Source organism: Plecotus auritus, assembly GCF_963455305.1.
Source record: "Plecotus auritus genome assembly, chromosome: 7".
Taxonomy (NCBI): Eukaryota; Metazoa; Chordata; class Mammalia; order Chiroptera; family Vespertilionidae; genus Plecotus; species Plecotus auritus.
The window spans coordinates 69,238,365-69,256,169 of record NC_137774.1 but is presented as its reverse complement, the minus strand read 5'-3'; the positions used below and the strand labels follow the sequence as shown (position 1 = coordinate 69,256,169).

Below are 17,805 nucleotides of genomic sequence, written 5' to 3'. Positions count from 1 at the left end.
GCCAAGGTGCTGGGCAAAGTACGCTCAGTGCACATAGAAGGAAAGGGGACAGGAAGGAAGGAGATATGGAGGGGTATGACAACTCAGCAACTGAGAAAACAATGTGGCATTTGGGAAACCACCATTAGTGCTAGGTGTCTAGCCTCCAGGTCCTCCAGAGATGACCCAAAGCTAGCACATGCAAGCCAGTCTAATTTAACCAAGTTACCATGGGAACAAGAGTCAGCAGAGAGAAATGACCTCAAATTAGCTGGTAATTTGAGGCAACTTTAAGATTTTCTTTGCTTTCTGTAGATAAAAGATGAATGAGCCCAGATAGTCATTGCATTATAGCAATATCTCAGGAATAACCGGCGTGATTCACAACACAGCAGGAGGTTCATTTATTCATTCAACAAATACAGTGTACAATGCTTTTCAACATGTCCATCTGCTCCCTGAGAAGATGAAGATATGGAAAAAGGGCTGCATGGCTGTACCCCAAGTGGGAGCTTCTTTATGGGTGGCAGTCCTCTGCCTTGGCTGATGTTATTATAGTTTTGAAAGGATGATGAACACCCTTAGCCCATCGAAGGGGGAGCCAAGTTGGCAGGGCTGTAAATTAGCTTCCAAGGCTAAAGTTGAAGAGAACTCTGACTAAGGTTCACATATAAAAAAATTATCCTTCTTTCAGAAATCCTAGCACCAAGGAATTTTGGGGGAATTTTTGAGATTAATGTGAAAGGGGATAACCTAGTTCTTTGCCAATTGCCACTGAGCCCAAGTGCCACTGCTGGGACTGATGTCACACCCTATGCACCTGGCCCTCCTCGCCAGCTTGCACCTGGGGCTCACCAGCCTCACCACCCAGCAAGTGATGCCTGCTGGACATGCTTGTGACCCATGAGCTCCCAGTGGTCATCCCATACCTACAGGATGACAGCCTGGGCTGGTAGACTAAGCCAGAGGCTGATTTCTCATAACCAAACTGACCAGCATGTACAGGAGATGGAGTGTGGAGACAGACTTTGCTGTATGTACCTGTGATGATTAATTTTATGTGTCAACTTGCCTGCACTAAGGGATACCCAGATAGTTGGGTGTCTCTAGAAGAGATTAGCACAGCAGACTGAGTGAAAATCCACCCTCACCAATGTGGGTGGCATCACCTAATCCAATCCACTGATGGCAGAATTCTCTCTTCTGCCCTTGGCCATCAGAGCTCCTAGTTCTTAGACCTTTGACTCTGACTGAATTACACCATTGGCTCTCCTGAGTCTCCAGCTGGCAAATCATGAGATTTCTTGGCCTCCTGTTTAATCCCTCTAATAAATTCCATATATATATCTATATACATCCTATTGGTTCTGTTTCTGGAGCACCCTAATACAGTAATAAAAGGCTTACCCCTGGAACCTGCACCTCAATAGTGCATCCCAACCTTCAAAAGCAGCAGAGCCTAGTCATCCATGGTGGGACACCCTCCCCCTCAGGCCATCCCCAGGGCCTACTCCTCAGGAAGGACAGCAGGCCCAAGCTCGCTGGCATATGGAGGGGGGTCCTCAGGATTGCCTGCCTCTCACTGGCCAGGTCTCCCCAGTAACTGCTTTCACTCTTTTGTCTTGTCTCCCCAGCAGTATCATAAGGACTCCTCTGTCTTTTTTGTTTTAATATATTTTTATTGATTTCAGAGAGGAAGGGAGAGGGGAGAGACAGAATCAACGATGAAAGAGAATCATTGATTGGCTGCCTTCTGCACATCCCCTACTGGGGATAGAGCCCGAAACCCGGGTATGTGCCCTTGACCAGAATCGAACCTGGGATCCTTCAGTCCATAGGCTGACACTCTATCCACTAAGCCAAACCAGCAGGGGCCCATTCTGTCTTGTTGGTGAACTTGATGCACCACATTTTGGTCTCCCTGACAATAGGGAGCACCTTTAAATAGCAAAAGGTGCTCCCTCTGCCAGGTGGCCTCCCAGCTGGGATGGTCATGGGGTTTTCCTGCCACTTCCATGCACATGTTGAGGAGAGGTGGTCTCTTTTCATAGAATGAAGGGACTTGAACAAGGGACAAGTGAGCATGGTCCTCTGGGGCAGAGAGCTCACACTCAGCCCCCTAATGGCAGTAGGAGCAGACCAAGAGCAAATGGGGACCTTGTAGGGTCTTCGGGCATTAGATAGGAAGCATTTTCTAAACTCTTTACAGGAAAAAGATAGGAAGGAAACACATCCCCTACCTCTAAATGACCGGATCACAGTGATTCTTTTCAAGTATCTTTCTTTTCCTTCTAAAAAATTTTGCAAAGTCCAATGAATAGATGTTTTACAATAAAAAATATCATTCTTTAAGGAAATGTATTTTCTGGCAAAGGTCTAGGATCTGTGCTTATACAAATGGGTGATACCAACAAGGAAGGATGGAACTGTGTGTGCCTAACCAGAGGGCTGACCTATAGTTTTGAGAGGCTCAAACCTTGAGGCATCCAACTGTCTCCAGGAAGGATGGTGGGGAGTCATCGCAGAAGCCTGGTCCAAACTTGGATTCACAGTGTGACTGAACTATGAAATCCTGGGCTATGCCTTCACATACACACCCCCTCAGATGGGACAGGAAACAGGCAGAAGGCCAGCCCAGGCTGGGACTAGGCAGGGCAGGATAGTCCCTAACCCTAGGTCAGGGGGTGAGGGGTATACCCCAGCAACTGGTCTGCATCTCCACTCTTGACGGAGCTCTGGAATGCCAATCACCCCCTGGCAGATATCTGTGTGGTGTGGGCAGATCAGCAGGCTAGCCTCACTGCCTGGTCACGCCTGCCCATGCACAGGAGATGGGCCATGGGAAGGGAATGGGAACACAGAATGGCTCTCAGAGGAGGGGTTAATCTCTGCTTCAGCTGCTCTGCTAGGGTGGTTGGTTTGGAGTTCTCAGCTGGGTAAGCGGCAGGTCCCAGGAATCCAAGAGTGGGTTGTGAACCAGCCTCGCCTTCAGAATGCTTTCTTCGCTTCAGCTGTCCAGCTCCTGTCAGAAATGCCAGCAGACACCAAGGTCACAGAGGACTGAAGCGCACCAGGCCCATCTCCTGCACAGCCTAGGAAACTGTATCTGCCATCTGGGCAGCACCCACAAGTGGCCGGGAGACGGCAGTGGGCAGCTAAGCCTTGTGTATCCCCTGGGGGGCAGACACCAGCAGTCCCCTTCTACCCTCTTCCAGAATTCCCCTAGATGAGTTCTCCTCACCCCAGTAGATGGTTTACCAGCCCAGAGTTCCCCCGACCCCCCACCTCCAGCTGCCTGGTCGCTCACGGGCACTTCAGAACATGTCTGATGGCAACCAAAGCACAGAGGGCCTCAGAAGAGGGGCTTCTCAACGTCACTTGTGCGCACAAACCCATCTCCAAGAAAGATGGTGGGGGGTCATCGCAGAAGCCTGCTCCAAACTTGGCTTCACAGTGTGACTGAACTGTGAACTGCTGCGCTATCCCTTCACCATACACACCCCCTCAGATGGGACAGGAAACAGCCAAAGTCTAGAACATTCTACCACCACCCTGTGATGGTGACCCAGGAGGTTTGGCGAGCATAGGTGTTCAGAGGCATGGGTAGGGCCTCAACCTTCCTCAGAGGAAGCTGCTGCTCAGAGAACCAGGATAAGCAGGCCTCATGGACCAGCCACACCACTGGGATTGGGGGAGGGGGGCCAGAGAGCAATGGCACCCTTTCATGGGCTCAGACAGCCTTTAGACCTCCAGAGAAGGTTACCGAGGGGAGCTCCCAGAGAGAGAGAGAGAATTCCTGTCTGCCAGGCAAGCCATGCCTACCATGGTTTGCAGGAGGGCCCTGAGATCTGGGGTAGAGCTTCATTGGGCTGGGTCCCCTCCCAATACCACCCAAGAAGACCCCTCCCCAGCTTGAACTACATATGGCCTAGTCTGTTGGAGTAGTGGAAGCCCAAACATGCCCAAGAACATGTCTAGAAATATGCCCAAGGAATTGAGTGAAAACGTATCAGGGCCCAAACAGTGACCAAAAGCCCACAGGGTGGGGTCCTGGGAAAGGGCCATGAACACAAATGACACCCCGAAGGTGGGAGTGGCACATCACCTAGAGTTTAGCAGAGAAGGTTGCAAAATCCGCCAGCAACTTCATGTCATTAGGGAACGTCAGCCATGCCCCGCCGTCAACCACCAGTAAGGCCCCTGTCACGTACGATGCCAACGGGCTGGCCAGGTAGAGTACACTGTGGGCGATCTCCGTCTTGTTCCCCAGCCTCTGTAGGGGGCTAGCCAGGACCTTGCTGGCCTGGGGACCACCTGGAAGGTCAAACCCTGTGAGCCACAGGGTCTGAAAGCCCTCCACCCTCCCCAGCCCAGCCTTCTCTAAACCACATCCGAGAATGTTGCGGGCACTATTAGCACCATCCTCGCAGAGCAGGAACAGGCCAGGTACTGAGTAACACTGCCAAAGAACCAGCATAGGGCTTTTTGATGGACACCCTCCCAAGGTTCTGGAAGCTTCAATGGAAGCCCCACTTTGGTTCTGACTCAAACATCAAGGCCAGTAGCCCTGTGGCCTCTACCTCAAGGGAGCAAGCTTCCCGAGTCTGGTTAATCCTTAGTCCATTGCAGCTGTGTGCTAACCACAAATGGCTCCTTGCCAGCCCCAAGGAGCCATGAAAATTTGGCACTTGTCCCAGCCAGGTGAGAGGGGAGCCCAGGGAGGCACTGTGGAGCCTGTACCTAGGGGAGCATCCAAGAGGACCTGGGCTTCCTGAGAGCCTTACCTAGCCGCCGGAACCCCTCTGTGCCACTGATAGGGCCGGGGGCAAGGCTGTTGACTCGGATGTTCTGGGGACCCCACTCCACAGCCAAGTGCCGCGTCATTGCATCTGCATGGAAGGAAGGCAGGCAGGCATGAGGGAGAAGGCAGGGCTGCTTTGACTTCTGGGGTGGCCTGGGTTGAAGTGGGGACTCAGGGCCAGGGCTGGGCCTCTCCAATGCCCACTCAGACACTGTTGGCCTCCAGGGACAGGCAGGAGAGGGACCCTAAGGAACCCAGGAGAGCAGACCAGATGGGGTGCCATACCCACGGCCGCCTTGGCAGAGCCTGCGTGCACTTGGAGCACCTGCCCCCGGGTACCCAGGGTTGCGGTGATATTCACAATTACTCCTCCATGGTCCTGCAACACATGGCGGAGACCGGGGTCGGGGGGTCAGGGGGGCGCTTGTCAGCAAGCAGGCCACCAGGGAGGTCCCAACCAGAGAACACTCACCCGGAAGAACTTCTTGTAGAGCACGTGAGACACATTGAATGTGCCCAAGGTATCGATGTCCATCACAGCCTTGAAGGCATTGAAGGACAATGAGCTGGCCGGGCACAGGAAATTTCCGGCTGCACCTGTAGGATGGAAGGAGACACGGATGGTGCGGGAGCCCTGGGCAGTTAGAGCATACAGACTTCAGGATGGCACAAGCTGGACAGGGAAGGAGGCTTGAGATTGCCTCTGACTCTGATTCAGTCAAGTTCACACTGAAATAACTTGGAAGGAACAGAATTGGCCAAGACAGTGGCCTGGAGCCCGGAATAAAAGTTCTGAGACCTCCAAGAAGGAAGGTCTAGTATTGCTGACTCATCAGAAAATTCCTGGCCTAGCTTAACAGTGACTCACAGTTTATGAGAATGTCGATTTTTCCAAACTCCTTCAGTGCCTGGTCCACAGCAGCCATGATGGCTGGGGGATCTCTGACATCCATGGATAAAGGGAGGCATCGCTGGCCAGTGGCTGCAGCCAGCTTTCTGGCAGCCTAGAAGCCAGACAGGAAGGGAGAGAAGAGGTGGGCAATGGCCAAGTGGCTCAGCCTAGAGCAGTGGTGGTTCTCAACCTAATGCCACGACCCTTTAATACAGGTCCTCATGTTGTGGTGACCCCCCACCATAAAGTTATTTTCGTTGCTACTTCATAACTGTAATTTTGCTACTGTTAATGAATCGTAATGTAAATATCTGTGTTTTCCGATGGTCTTAGGCTCTACAGCAGCGGTTCTCAACCTGTGGGTCATGACCACTAGCAGGATCGCCTAAGACCATCGGAAAACACAGATATTTACATTACGATTCATTAACAGTAGCAAAATTACAGTTATGAAGTAGCAACGAAAATAACTTTATGGTGGGGGGTCACCACAACATGAGGACCTGTATTAAAGGGTCGCGGCATTAGAAAGGTTGAGAACCACTGGACTAGAGAGAACAGCCCTTCAGAATCCAAGGAGGATGTGTCCAGGTTCTGCTGGGAAGCCAGGGTTTGTTGCTGGATTCCACTCTTTTTTCTTTTTTTTTTAAATTTTTTAAAAAAATATATTTTATTGACTTTTTTACAGAGAGGAAGGGAGAGACATACAGAGCTAGAAACATCGATCAGCTGCCTCCTGCACACCCCCCACTGGGGATGTGCCTGCAACCAAGGTACATGCCCTTGACCGGAATCAAACCTGGGACCCTCCAGTCCACAGGCCGACGCTCTATCCACTGAGCCAAGCCTGTCAGGGCTGGACTCCACTCTTGAGAGATGCAGCTGGCAAGTAGCCATTCCCTGGGTCCACAACCCCAAGTGGACATTTCTCAGAAATTCAACAGTCCTCCCTCCACATCACCTTCTAGGCCACTGGTCATGGGTCAGTGGCAGCTCTAGCGGACTTCCAGTCCCTGCCCAGAGACCCATTGTGGCAGGGGTGAGACTTTCCTCCTGGGTGGGTACGACATGTGGACCGCTATTATAACCCAGCTGAGCTCAGAGATCTCTCTTAGCATCAGTACCACTCAACATGAGGGTCCCTAACAGAACCCAATAATTAAACATTTTTTACAGGCAGGTGTTTTCCTGGGAGACAACTTCCACCGAAGCTTGATATTTGGAAGAGGAGCAGCTTTTGGAGTCAACATCCTCTGGGCCTCAGGACCCTCCAGGTCCAGGCTCTGGGTCTCCATAGCCACCCATGGATGGGATAGGCATAGTAGAGACACCTTACCATTGATACTCTCGGAAAACTTCTGCTGGCAATGACCGTGTGGCAGCCGTGCCTGCAAAGCCAGAGGGCAGGAGTGAGGGGTGGCAAGGTGCCAAGAGATAAACCCAGATGGGCTCTTGCCCAGAGCTCTAAGCAGAGCCCCCTTCCCCCAAGGGTCTTTTGGGCTGAAACACCAGCCCAATGTTGAAGTTACAGCTGTCAGAGGACACAGGGGTCTGAACATAGCTAAGCCACTGTGGTGGGACTTCAGGTGGCTGCCTTTAGTCCCACTCCCAGCGTTTCTGGGCTGGCCTCTCTGGCATCAGGATACAGGCCCTGCCCCAAACTCCATGTGCACAGCACCAAAGCAGCTGTGAACATCAAATGGGGGCCCAAGCATTCGCTTGAGGCCTTCTGGGTCCCCCTGGCATGGCCCCACGTGCCCCTGTCCTCTCTCCCTGTGATGTTGGAGAGAAGGACAGAAAGCCCATTCTGAGGTCGGGGCACCTGCCCTGTGTCACCTCCTCACAACCTGAGCCTCACAGTGTTGGTGGTAACAATAGCAGCTATCACCTTCTAAGCAGGTTCTACCTACTCCTCAAAATAACCCTGACCAGCTAGTCATACTCTGTTCAGAGAAGCAAAATGCCCAAAGCCACCAGTTTGGCAAAAAGTTCACCTAGAATGAATGAATCTCAAAATCTTGTCCAGTGGGACTCAGCTCTCTGGTATGAAAAGTAAGGGTCCAGCCCTAACCGGTTTGGCTCAGTGGATAGAGTGTCAGCCTGTGGACTGAAAGGTCCCAGGTTCGATTCCGGTCAAGGGCACGTACCTTGGTTGCGGGCACATCCCCAGAAGGGGGTGTGCAGGAGGCAGCTGATTGATGTTTCTCTCTCATCAATGTTTCTAACTCTCTATCCCTCTCCCTTCCTCTCTGTAAAAAATCAATAAAATATATATTAAAAAAAAAAAAGAAAGAAAGAAAAGTGAGGGTCCAGGAGAAACTGGAGAGGTCCCTAGGATATCAACAGGCTCCCTCTCCCCCAATCCCAGCCTAACTCTGGGCCTTTTCCAGGTCGGGGTGATAAATATTTGACTTAGACCAGAGGCCTTAGAACTTGTGTCCCAAGAGACACTGTGTTCCACATGCAACTGGGCCCTCCATGACTCTGGCTCAGCCAGGCCCCAGGGGCTCTGCAATAGAGTTACCTCAAGCTGTTGAACCCTCTCTCTTTGTATAAATGAGGGTACTCAGACCAGAGCCACACAGTCTCCACTAAGGTCTAGGAGAGGGCCCTGAAGTCCTGCCTCCCCTAGGACAGCACTTGACCCTTTTCAGATGTTCTTAAATGGCTCATTGCCTAGAGGGGTCCCCACACCCACCAGCCTCTTGCCCAGGAATCCCAGGATCCAGCGGGAAGGTGTGAGGAAGCGTGAGAGTCAGCAGTGGAGATGGGGTGGTGGGCACAGAACAGAGAGTGCTCACCTCATAAAAATCTCAGCAATCCGGAATCCGATCCCAGAGCCACCACCTGTGATGAAAGCAACTTTGTCCCTGGGGGAAGAAAACACAAGGCTTTTTGAGGGGTGGGGGCAGCAGGGAGAGGTCAATGGGGGGGGGGAGGAGATTTATGTAATACTTTAAACAATAAAGAATTAAACAACAACACAAGGCTTTTTAAAGATATCCCCATTAACTGGGGAGTGGGGGAAGGCTGTGGCTCTGGGAGGACTCTGACCCTATGAACTGGGCACTTCTATCAAATTTAGACTGATACCAAATAACGTGGATGATTTTTGTAAGAAAGTAAAACGCTAACACCTGCATGCCTAGGCTTTCTGGGTCTTCGGGAAATCCAATTTCAGCCTAAAATTCTCTATTCATAAAGTTGTCAGTTCAGTGAGTAATGTTTTCAAAACATACAAGCCGTCCTCCACTGCCCCTCACTTCCACCCTCCCAGAATTGCCATTAGCAATATCCACCAGCACTGGCCAAGCCAAACAGAACGTGCTCTCCACAGTGCAAAGATCAAAGTTCCAGAGCACTTGGACGCCCAGAACCCCAGGTCCTGGGGTCCTACTCCCCAGGCGCCTCTAGTTCCAGGCCTGGGGGCAGCCTGGGCAATCAGAGGATGTTGACCCCGCTCCCGACCGCAGGCCCGGACTAGGCCCTCACCGGAGCAGGTCGGGGCAAAAGAGGTGGCGGTACTCCGGGAGGCAGTCATCCTCGCTGACATCGGGCGGCGGCTGGGCCATGGCGCTCGGTACAGACCCGCGACGGCGGGAAAAGCGGGGACCTGCTTCGGATCAGAGCACCAGCTGCCACCACCAGGACAAGCGGCGCTCTAGCAACGTCACTTCCGAGCACCCGTAGAGTCCAGGGAAACGGAGGTCCCGCCCATCGCCGCCACCCCTCCCGCAGGCGCCCTCGCTCCTCCCAGGACGCCCGCCCCCTCCACCGCGAGCCCTACCCACAGCTGCCTCCCAGCTTCTTCCAGGACATTTTGCGTACTGTGGCTACATGGCCTGCTGAGAATGGGGGTACCTTGTCTGTCCCAGAACCGCGGCAGGCGCAAGCGCAGTACTGCAGGCGGATTTCTGTGGCTGAGGCCAGGTGAGTGGGCCTCCAAACTGTCCACAAGACTAAGTCCTCTCCATAAGACTGGGTGTTAGTACCGTGGTCGGAGCCAGCTGGATACAGCGGACACTCCGTCCAGGGTTAAGGTCAGGCTGGCCCAGCTGTGCATTTAAAACAGCTGGTTGGGAAGTGCTCAGCATTTAAATGCCCTTGCCTCCCAGACACCTGCCTACCCTGTTGCATAAATATCAAAGAGGAAGAGGAGGGAAGGAGACTCCAGCCAAGAAAAGCCACGGAAAGGCTTTGCCTCACTTGTCCAGTCCCAGTGCCAATTCCTAAAATGATCCGTTTCAAGAGCGATAAATGTCAGGGCAAGGACCAGACCGTCCTTCATCAAGAAGGAAAAAAAGCCCGGCCGGGGTGGTTCAGTGGTTACCAAGAGATCACTGGTTTGATTCCAGGTCAGGGTTTGATTCCGTATAGGGGGCATGCAGAGGAGACAGCCCATCAATGTTGATGTTTCTCGTTATTGTTTCTATCTCTCTATCCCTCTCCCTTCCCCTCTAAAAAAAAACCAAAAAACAAAAAACAACTTTAAGAAGGAAAAAATATCAAATGAGGACCAAGTCAGCCTTAGCAGATGTAATGATGTGTACTGTGTAGTGTCCAGTACCTGTCAAGAGTGAGTAGGGACTCCTGGGGACTAGGGGTGAGATGCAGTGTCAACAAGTAAACACCAGGCAGCCTCAGCCACATGAAGCCATGAAGAAGGGAGGTTATAGTCACCAAGCTTTCTGCCATGAGGGTGGTCTTAGCCACCACCTCCCCAGCCACCAGTTCCTGCCACCCTCCAGTCCTGTCCAAGGCAGGAAGCTCCTCCTTCAGTGGAATCAGAATGGTGTTGGGACAGCACCAGCTTCAGGGCCCAGCTTGGATTCCCCCAAATTTCAGGTTGGAGGTCTCTGGATCTCTGCCTGAGTCATACATTCTATTGACCCCCTACTGGCTTATACAACCTTGCGTAAAGGCCTCATTAGTACCTAGCCACCGACATAATGAGTGCTCCACCCCCATGCACAGCACAAGGACTTTTAATGTCTCCCCTGTGGGGGAGGGGAGGTTAAACCACTTTTGGAGACCCCCCAAAGGTGGTCTGGCATTTTGGTATGGAAAGGATTTGGTCTAATCTCTTGCTGGTTTAAGATACCAAAAGGCACATAAAGTTGGCTCAACTGCTCTGGGCTGAGGCAGAAGGTGCACAGGGAAGTGGTCTGGGACAGATGGGCAGAGCACAGTGTGGGCTCAAGTTCTTGTGGAGAGAGGTAGTTGGTCCTGGGTGGATGCTGGGGGCAGCCTGGGGCAGCCTGAGGTTCAGGCTGTGTAGAGGCTGCTCCGGTGGCCTTCGTCTGCCCAGTCAACCAGCTCATTGCTCTGGAACCACAGCTGGATCTCCCTCTGGGCCCCCTCCACGGAGTCGCTGGCGTGGATGATGTTCCTGTGCCAGGTAATAGGTAGCAAAGGTAAGGCACAGGCTTCAACATGCACCTTGGAGGTCCTGGGATATGTCTGCTGATTCCCTACTATCCAGAGGAGCAAGTTGATTATGCAGAGGGGAAAGGAAGAAGAGGGGAGCTAGGAAACTGGGTTCCAGCCTGGCCTCGGCCTCTTACCCACAACCTCATGGACCAGCCCAGACTGTTACTGGGAGCCTCATTTTCCCACCAGTCCTCCCTCAGGGTATCTGGCAAGATAGAGTCAGACGACAGACAATGATGACGCAGTACATACACAACACTCAGGGAATACTTTATCTCCCTGAGACTAGCAAGTAAGAGGTGTGATGTCCCACATTAAAAGTCTCTTCTGGCTTAACTTTCACCCAGCAAAACAATGAGCTTGTGGTTGAATGTGCCAGGGCCCCTGTACCTGCTGATGTGGAAGCTGAAGTCGCCTCGAATGGTGCCGGGGGCAGCCTCAGCTGAGTCCGTGTGCCCTATCATGGCCCTTGAGGTGCAGACCACATTGGGGCCTTCCCAGACCTGCAGCACAGAGATAAAGGTCAGGAGAAGTGGGGATCACCAAGGGCTCAGCAGCCCTAGGCTCAATCCAGGGCCCCCCACCCCTTCCATCAGGCCATACCATGGCTACAACGGGGCCAGAGCTCATGTAGCTGATGAGGGCTGGGTAGAAGGGCTTCCTCCGAAGGTCGTGGTAGTGCTCAGCAAGGACACTCTCTGGCGCCTGAGTGGCATTGGGAGAAGGAGTGAGAGGAGCCCCTGGAGAGGGAACCCCAGTGGACACTGGGGCAATGACTGCAGATAACACCTACATGTGCCAGCATGTCAGGCACAGCAGTGCAGGAGATACCAACTCCACCTCTCCATCCCTCCCCTTCTACTTCCAACAGGACACTCCTCCTGGAGCAGGGCTGACATGAAGGGCTGAGGTTCTGAGGTCCATAGAAGCCCTCCCCCTAGTGCACTGAGGGACACCCACAGGCCAAGAGCCCTGGTACCTGAAGCATCTTCATCCCCACCAGCTTGAAGCCCCTCCTCTCAAAACGCCGGATCACATCCCCAACAAGCCGCCGCTGCACCCCATCTGGCTTCACGGCCACCAGGGTCCGCTCCCGGGTCCAGGAGGGCCCTCCTTTAGAAGAGGAGGGTTCAGGGATGCTGCCTCACCTTTTCATGTCTCCTGACCTGTGTTCCCCTGCCAGGACCCAGATGTCATCTGGGCTACAGTGTCTGCCTCCGCCAGAGCAGCTCTGGAGGGGGATAAGTGTGGTGCCCACAGCCAGGAATTGCCCAGCATGGTGCTGCCTGTCAGGGATAATCAGGGCACTGGATTCCTGGGGGCTTCCAACCTGTTGGAGGGGCCATAGCTCCCTCCCAGGCAGTAGCAGAAGCTGCTCATGATGGAGCTGGTGTCCCCTGAGAGCCAGGAGACCCAGGGATGACTCACTGGAAAGAAAGCATGACTCTTGGCCTCACTTTTGACTCCTGTCCTTGGGGGTGATAGCACAGGCACTGCCGCATAACCAAGGACCCAGACAGAGCCCATCTTCTGGGTCTGAGGTGAAAGAATATAGCAGAGAGCCAAGGAGAAATGCAGTATATTCTCCCCACTGGGTAGGCCACAGACACCAGGACAAGTGGCACCTGGGGATTGAGGAGGAAGGTAGAGAGGTTCCTGTCTGCAGGTGAGGAAGCCTGGAGGACTTCTCTTATACCTTACTGGCCAGGCAGGAACTCTGTGCTGCTGTGAGGTTTTAAGGTGGGGAGCTTCCAGGCCCAAGAAGAACACTGAGCCCGGTCCAACACAGCTAAGAAGGTGGGAGGCTACATCACCCTCCTACAGCCCAAGCCACTTCTGAGTTATGCAAACCCACAGCACTGGATCCAGGCTCAATTGTGCTTTTGAGAAAAGCCCAGACCCTGGATGTCCTGCAAAGTCCTTCGAAGACAGAACTGGTGGAGAAATGAGAATAAGATTGGAGCCAGCCAGCGGCCCAGGGGGCATCTGCAGCTGTCATTCCTCATCCCCAGGAGGAAAATTAACCAAAACCTGTGTTGTGGGTGACCTGCTGGCACATCCCTTCAGGGCCAAATGAGGCCCACCAGGGACAGAAGCCCCCGACTAGTTTGTTCGCCCCAAATCCAGTGCCTAGGGACCTGCTGTCTAGCCTGGCCTTGGAAGATGGCAGTGCACTCTTGCCAGCGTTGGAACACCATGACATCTGGCTCTCAGTTAGGGTAGAGGACCGGTTACAGATAAGGGCCCCAGGACCCCAAATAGGTACGGCCAGGCAGACTTAGGGCCCTAGAGAAAACACCACAGCGGTTCCGAGGGAGGAGTTTTCATCTGCGGAGAGTGACTTCCCTCTCAGGAGCCCCAGCTCCGCAGGGATCACATCACCACCCAATGTGGCCACTAGGCCTCTGGCTTCCTTCTGCTCCAGGGTCCCTGGGTCCCTCTGCCCCAGGCAACCTGGGGAGGTGGGCGGCAGGCGTGGGGGGGTTGGAGGGCAATGAGCAGTAGTGGGAGGGATGCAGGACCCCGGCCCGCCCCCGCAGGAACCCAAGGAGCGCGCCTTCCGGGACTTCGATCGCCCCCCAACACCCGCTTGGCGCCTCAAGACTTCCCAGCGAGTCAGGAGGACTGCGGGGTCTAGGCCCCCAGCCTGTGCGCCAACCAAGGCTAGGAGGCGCCTCCTGCCGATCCCCTCCCCCGACTCACCCGAGCAGGGGCGCACGAGCAGGCTGGGGACCCAGGCCCGCGAGCCGCACAACACTTCCCTCAGCACCGCGCAACCTAAGAGGCCGCTCATGGCGCCCAGGCCGTGGGCGCTGGCTGAACACTGGAGGAGTGAGCGCGCGGGATTATAAAGCTTCCAGGGAGGGAAGAAAGGGAGGAGGGGCGGAGGGACTGAAGGAGGGGCGGAGGGAGAAAGGAAAGGGGAGCGGAGGTACGGGGTAGGGGGAAGAAAGGAGGGGCGGAGGGAAGAGAGGAAGAATAGGGTGGACTGCCTGGAGAAGCATTGGCCTCCTCCCCATCTATCTCCGCCCCTTTCCCTGCTCGACCCCTATCCCCGACTGTTCTCCACTTGTAGGGCCCAAGGAAAAATATGTCAATTTCTGTTAAAATCAGAAGAAAAAATCGATAATAATATGAACTCAGTGTGGATCATATTTGTTTTCATACCAACGCAGTCATTAATATTGACAAACAAAAAGCTGTATATATTTAATGTGTAGGAAGTATATAAATGTGAAACCATCACAATATATGCCATAAACATATCCATCATCTCCAAAAGTTTTCTCTCACACTCTTTTATTATTATTACTAGGGGGGGAGTGTGTCCCTCAGCCCAGTCTGCACCCTCTCCAATCTAAGACCCCTCAAGGGATTATCGACTGCCCAGTGGGATTAGGCCTAAACGGGCAGTCGGACATCCCTCTCACAATCCAGGACTTCTGGCTCCCAACTGCTCGCCTGCCTGCCTTCCTGATTGCCCCTAACCGCTTCTGCCTGCCAGCCTGATCACCCCTAACCAGTCCCCTGCCAGCCTGATCGATGCCTAACTGCTCCCCTGCCAGCCCGATTGCCCCTAACTGCCCTCTCCTGCCGGCCTGGTCACCCATAACTGCCCTCCCCTGCCAGCCTGGTCACCCTTAACTGTCCTCCCTTGCAGGCCTGGTTGCCCCAACTGCCCTCCCCTGCAGGCCTGGTCCCCCCCAACTGCCCTCCCCTGCCGGGCTGGGTCCCCCCCAAATGCCCTCCCCTGAAGGCCTGGTTGCCCCCAACTGCCCTTCCCTGCAGGCCTGGGTCCCCTCCAACAGCCCTCCCCTGCAGGCCTGGGTCCCCCCCAACTGCCCTCCCCTGCAGGCCTGGGTCCCCCCCAACTGCCCTCCCCTGCAGGCCTGGTTGCCCCCAACTGCCCTTCACTGCAGGCCTGGGTCCCCTCCAACTGCCCTCCCATGCAGGCCTGGTTGCCCCCAACTGCCCTCCCCTGCAGGCCTGGTTGCCCCCAACTGCCCTCTCCTGCAGGCCTGGTCTCCCCCAACTGCCCTCCCCTGCAGGCCTGGGTCCCCCCCAATTGCCCCTCTCTGCTGGTCCAGTCACCCCTAACTGCCCTCCCCTGCAGGCCTGATCGCCCCCAACTGCCCTCCCTTTCAGGCCTGGTCCCTCCCAACTGCCCTCCCCTGCTGGCCTGATCACCCACAACTGCCCTCTCCTGCTGGCCATCTTGTGGCGGCCATCTTGTGTGCCCATGGGGGCAGCCATCTTTGACCACATGGGGGCGGCCATCTTGTGTGTTGGAATGATGGTCAATTTGCATATTACTCTTTTATTAGTTAGGATTATTATTATTATTGTGTGTCTCTGTGTTAAGACAATATAAGATCTATCTTGTTAGCATTTTTTTGTCATTCAGATTGGCTGACCACATCTTGGTTTTCTTTTATCTAAAAAATGTATGTATTATTTTATTTTTTTATTCTTTAGAGGGAGGAAGAGAAAGAGAGAGAAACATCAATGTGAGACATATATCAAGAGTTGCCTCACCTATGCTGGGGACCAGGGATGGAACCCAAAACCTATGTGCCCTGACTGGAAACCGAACCTGCAACCTTCGGGTGCACAGACAATACTCCAACCAACTGAGCTATATCTGGCAGGGCTTTATCGTCATCCTTTTTTCTCTCTTTTTTTTAATCCTCACCCAAGGAGTGAGAATATTTTTTCCATTTATTTTTAGAGAGAGTGAAAGGGAAGGGGGAGAGAGAGAGAGAACCATAGATGTGAGAGAAAGACATGGATTGGTTGCTCCCTACACTTGCCCTGACTGGGGTTGGGGGTGGACCTGCAATCTGCAACCCAGTATGTGCCTTTAACTGGAATCGAACCCAGGACCCTCCAGTGTGCAGGCAGAAGCTCTAACCACTGAGCCCAACAGCCAGGGCTTGTCTTCATTCATTTTTTTTATTGATTTCAGAGAGGAAGGGAGAGGGAGAGAGATAGAAACATCAATGATGAGAGGGAATCATTGATTGGCTGCCTCCTGAATGACTCCTACTGGGGTTGGAGCCCACAACCCAGGCATGTGCCCTTGACTGGAATCGAACCTGGGACCCTTCAGTCCACAGGCCGATGCTCTATCCACTGAGCCAAACCAGCTAGGACTGTCTTCATTCTTAAAGAATGCTTTTTCTGGATATGGAATCATGGATTGACAGGAGTTTCTTTTTTATTCCAGCCATTTAAAGATGATATTCCAGCCCTGGTTGGGTGGCTGTTGGTTGGAGTGTCTTCCTGTATACCAAAAATGTTTCCAGTTCAATTCCCAGTCAAGGCATATATCGAGGTTTTAGTTCAGGATGAACCCTGGTTGGGGAATGGAGGTAACCAATTGATGTTTCTCTCTCACATTGATGTTTCTCTCTCTCCCTTCCTTTCTCTAACAATAAATAAATAAGAAAAAAAATCAAGCCCTGGCTGGTGTGGCTCAGCTGGTTGGAGCACCATCCTGTGCACTAAAAAGTGTCAGGTAGCAGGTTTGATGCCCAGTCAGGGCACATAATGGGATTGTGAGCTCAATTTCCAGTAGGGGCAGCTGATCAATGTTTCTCTCTCCCTCTTCCTTCGTCTCTCTTTAAGGTCAATAAAAACTTAGGTTTTAAAAAGAGGGGATAAATAAGAACTACTTGCTGAACTTTAAAAAACAAAACTAATCTTTAGCCTTCACCGGTTTGGCTCAGTGGATAGAGCATCGGCCTGTGGACTAAAGGGTCCCAGGTTTGATTCCAGCAAGGGGCACATGCTAAGCCCACTGGGGGCTTGCAGGAGGCAGCCAGTCAATGATTCTCTCTCATCATTGATGTTTCTATCTCTCCCTCTCCCTTCCTCTCTGAAATCAATAAAAAATATATATTTAAAAAATAAAATAAGTGGAACAGCAAATTGATGTTTCTATCTCTTCCCTCCTCTCCCTCTCTAAAAATCAATAATAATAAAAAACTACTAACCATTATTTAACCATAATTCCGAATGTATGTACTTTCTACTTTAGGTTGGAAAATGAATTTATTTTCTTATTAAATTTTGTTTTAATGGGTTTCAAAATTCTGTGGCAGATTTTTGGTCAAGCTGTTTCCATTTAAAAGTACTTATTTTTAGCCCTAACCGGTTTGGCTCAGTGGATAGAGCGTCAGCCTGCGGACTCAAAGTCCCAGGTTCGATTCCGGTCAAGGGCATGTACCTTGGTTGCGGGCACATCCCCAGTAGGGGGTGTGCAGGAGGCAGCTGATTGATGTTTCTCTCTCATCAATGTTTCTTTCTTTCTTTTTTTTTTTTAAATAAATCTTTATTCAGATTATTACAATTATTTCTCCTTTTTCCCCCCATAGCTCCCCTCCACCCATTTCCCACCCCACCTTCTGCCCTTACCTCCCCCCCCACTGTCCTCATCCATAGGTGTATGATTTTTGTCCAGTCTCTTCATGAACCCCCCATACCCCTTCCCCTTTGAGAATTATCAGTCCACTCCCTTTCTATGCCCCTGATTCTATTATATTCACCAGATTATTCTGTTCCTCAGGTTTTTAATTCACTTGATTTTTAGGTTCGCTTGTTGATAGATATGTATTTGTTGTTCATAATTTTTATCTTTACTTTTTTCTTCTTCCTCTTCTTTAAGAATACCTTTCAGCATTTCATATAATACTGGTTTGGT

The 17,805-nt window shown here is 52.4% G+C and overlaps 2 protein-coding genes across 7 annotated transcripts; both read right to left on the bottom strand.

Annotated features, from left to right (window-relative positions):
- Positions 1-359: 359 nt before the first annotated feature.
- On the bottom strand, positions 360-11,603 carry DECR2 (2,4-dienoyl-CoA reductase 2). 6 transcript variants are annotated; one of them, XM_080682742.1, is made up of 10 exons: positions 11,493-11,603; positions 9,165-9,288; positions 8,474-8,542; positions 7,009-7,060; positions 5,649-5,784; positions 5,253-5,377; positions 5,066-5,159; positions 4,764-4,868; positions 4,085-4,293; positions 360-3,001 (listed from the first exon to the last, which is right to left on the bottom strand). In XM_080682742.1, the coding sequence occupies exons 2-9, from the start codon at positions 9,242-9,244 to the stop codon at positions 4,085-4,087; spliced, it is 870 nt and encodes a 289-aa protein (XP_080538868.1). In that variant the 5' UTR covers positions 9,245-9,288; positions 11,493-11,603; the 3' UTR covers positions 360-3,001. The 6 variants fall into 6 exon arrangements, with proteins under 6 accessions (XP_080538868.1, XP_080538869.1, XP_080538870.1 ...); XM_080682743.1 differs by having other exon boundaries at positions 9,165-9,285; XM_080682744.1 differs by lacking the exon at positions 11,493-11,603 and adding an exon at positions 10,800-10,893 and having other exon boundaries at positions 9,165-9,285.
- On the bottom strand, positions 10,642-14,121 carry NME4 (NME/NM23 nucleoside diphosphate kinase 4). Its single transcript, XM_080682747.1, has 5 exons — positions 13,806-14,121; positions 12,082-12,215; positions 11,706-11,807; positions 11,493-11,605; positions 10,642-11,061 (listed from the first exon to the last, which is right to left on the bottom strand). The coding sequence occupies exons 1-5, from the start codon at positions 13,894-13,896 to the stop codon at positions 10,938-10,940; spliced, it is 564 nt and encodes a 187-aa protein (XP_080538873.1). The 5' UTR covers positions 13,897-14,121; the 3' UTR covers positions 10,642-10,937.
- Positions 14,122-17,805: the final 3,684 nt, after the last annotated feature.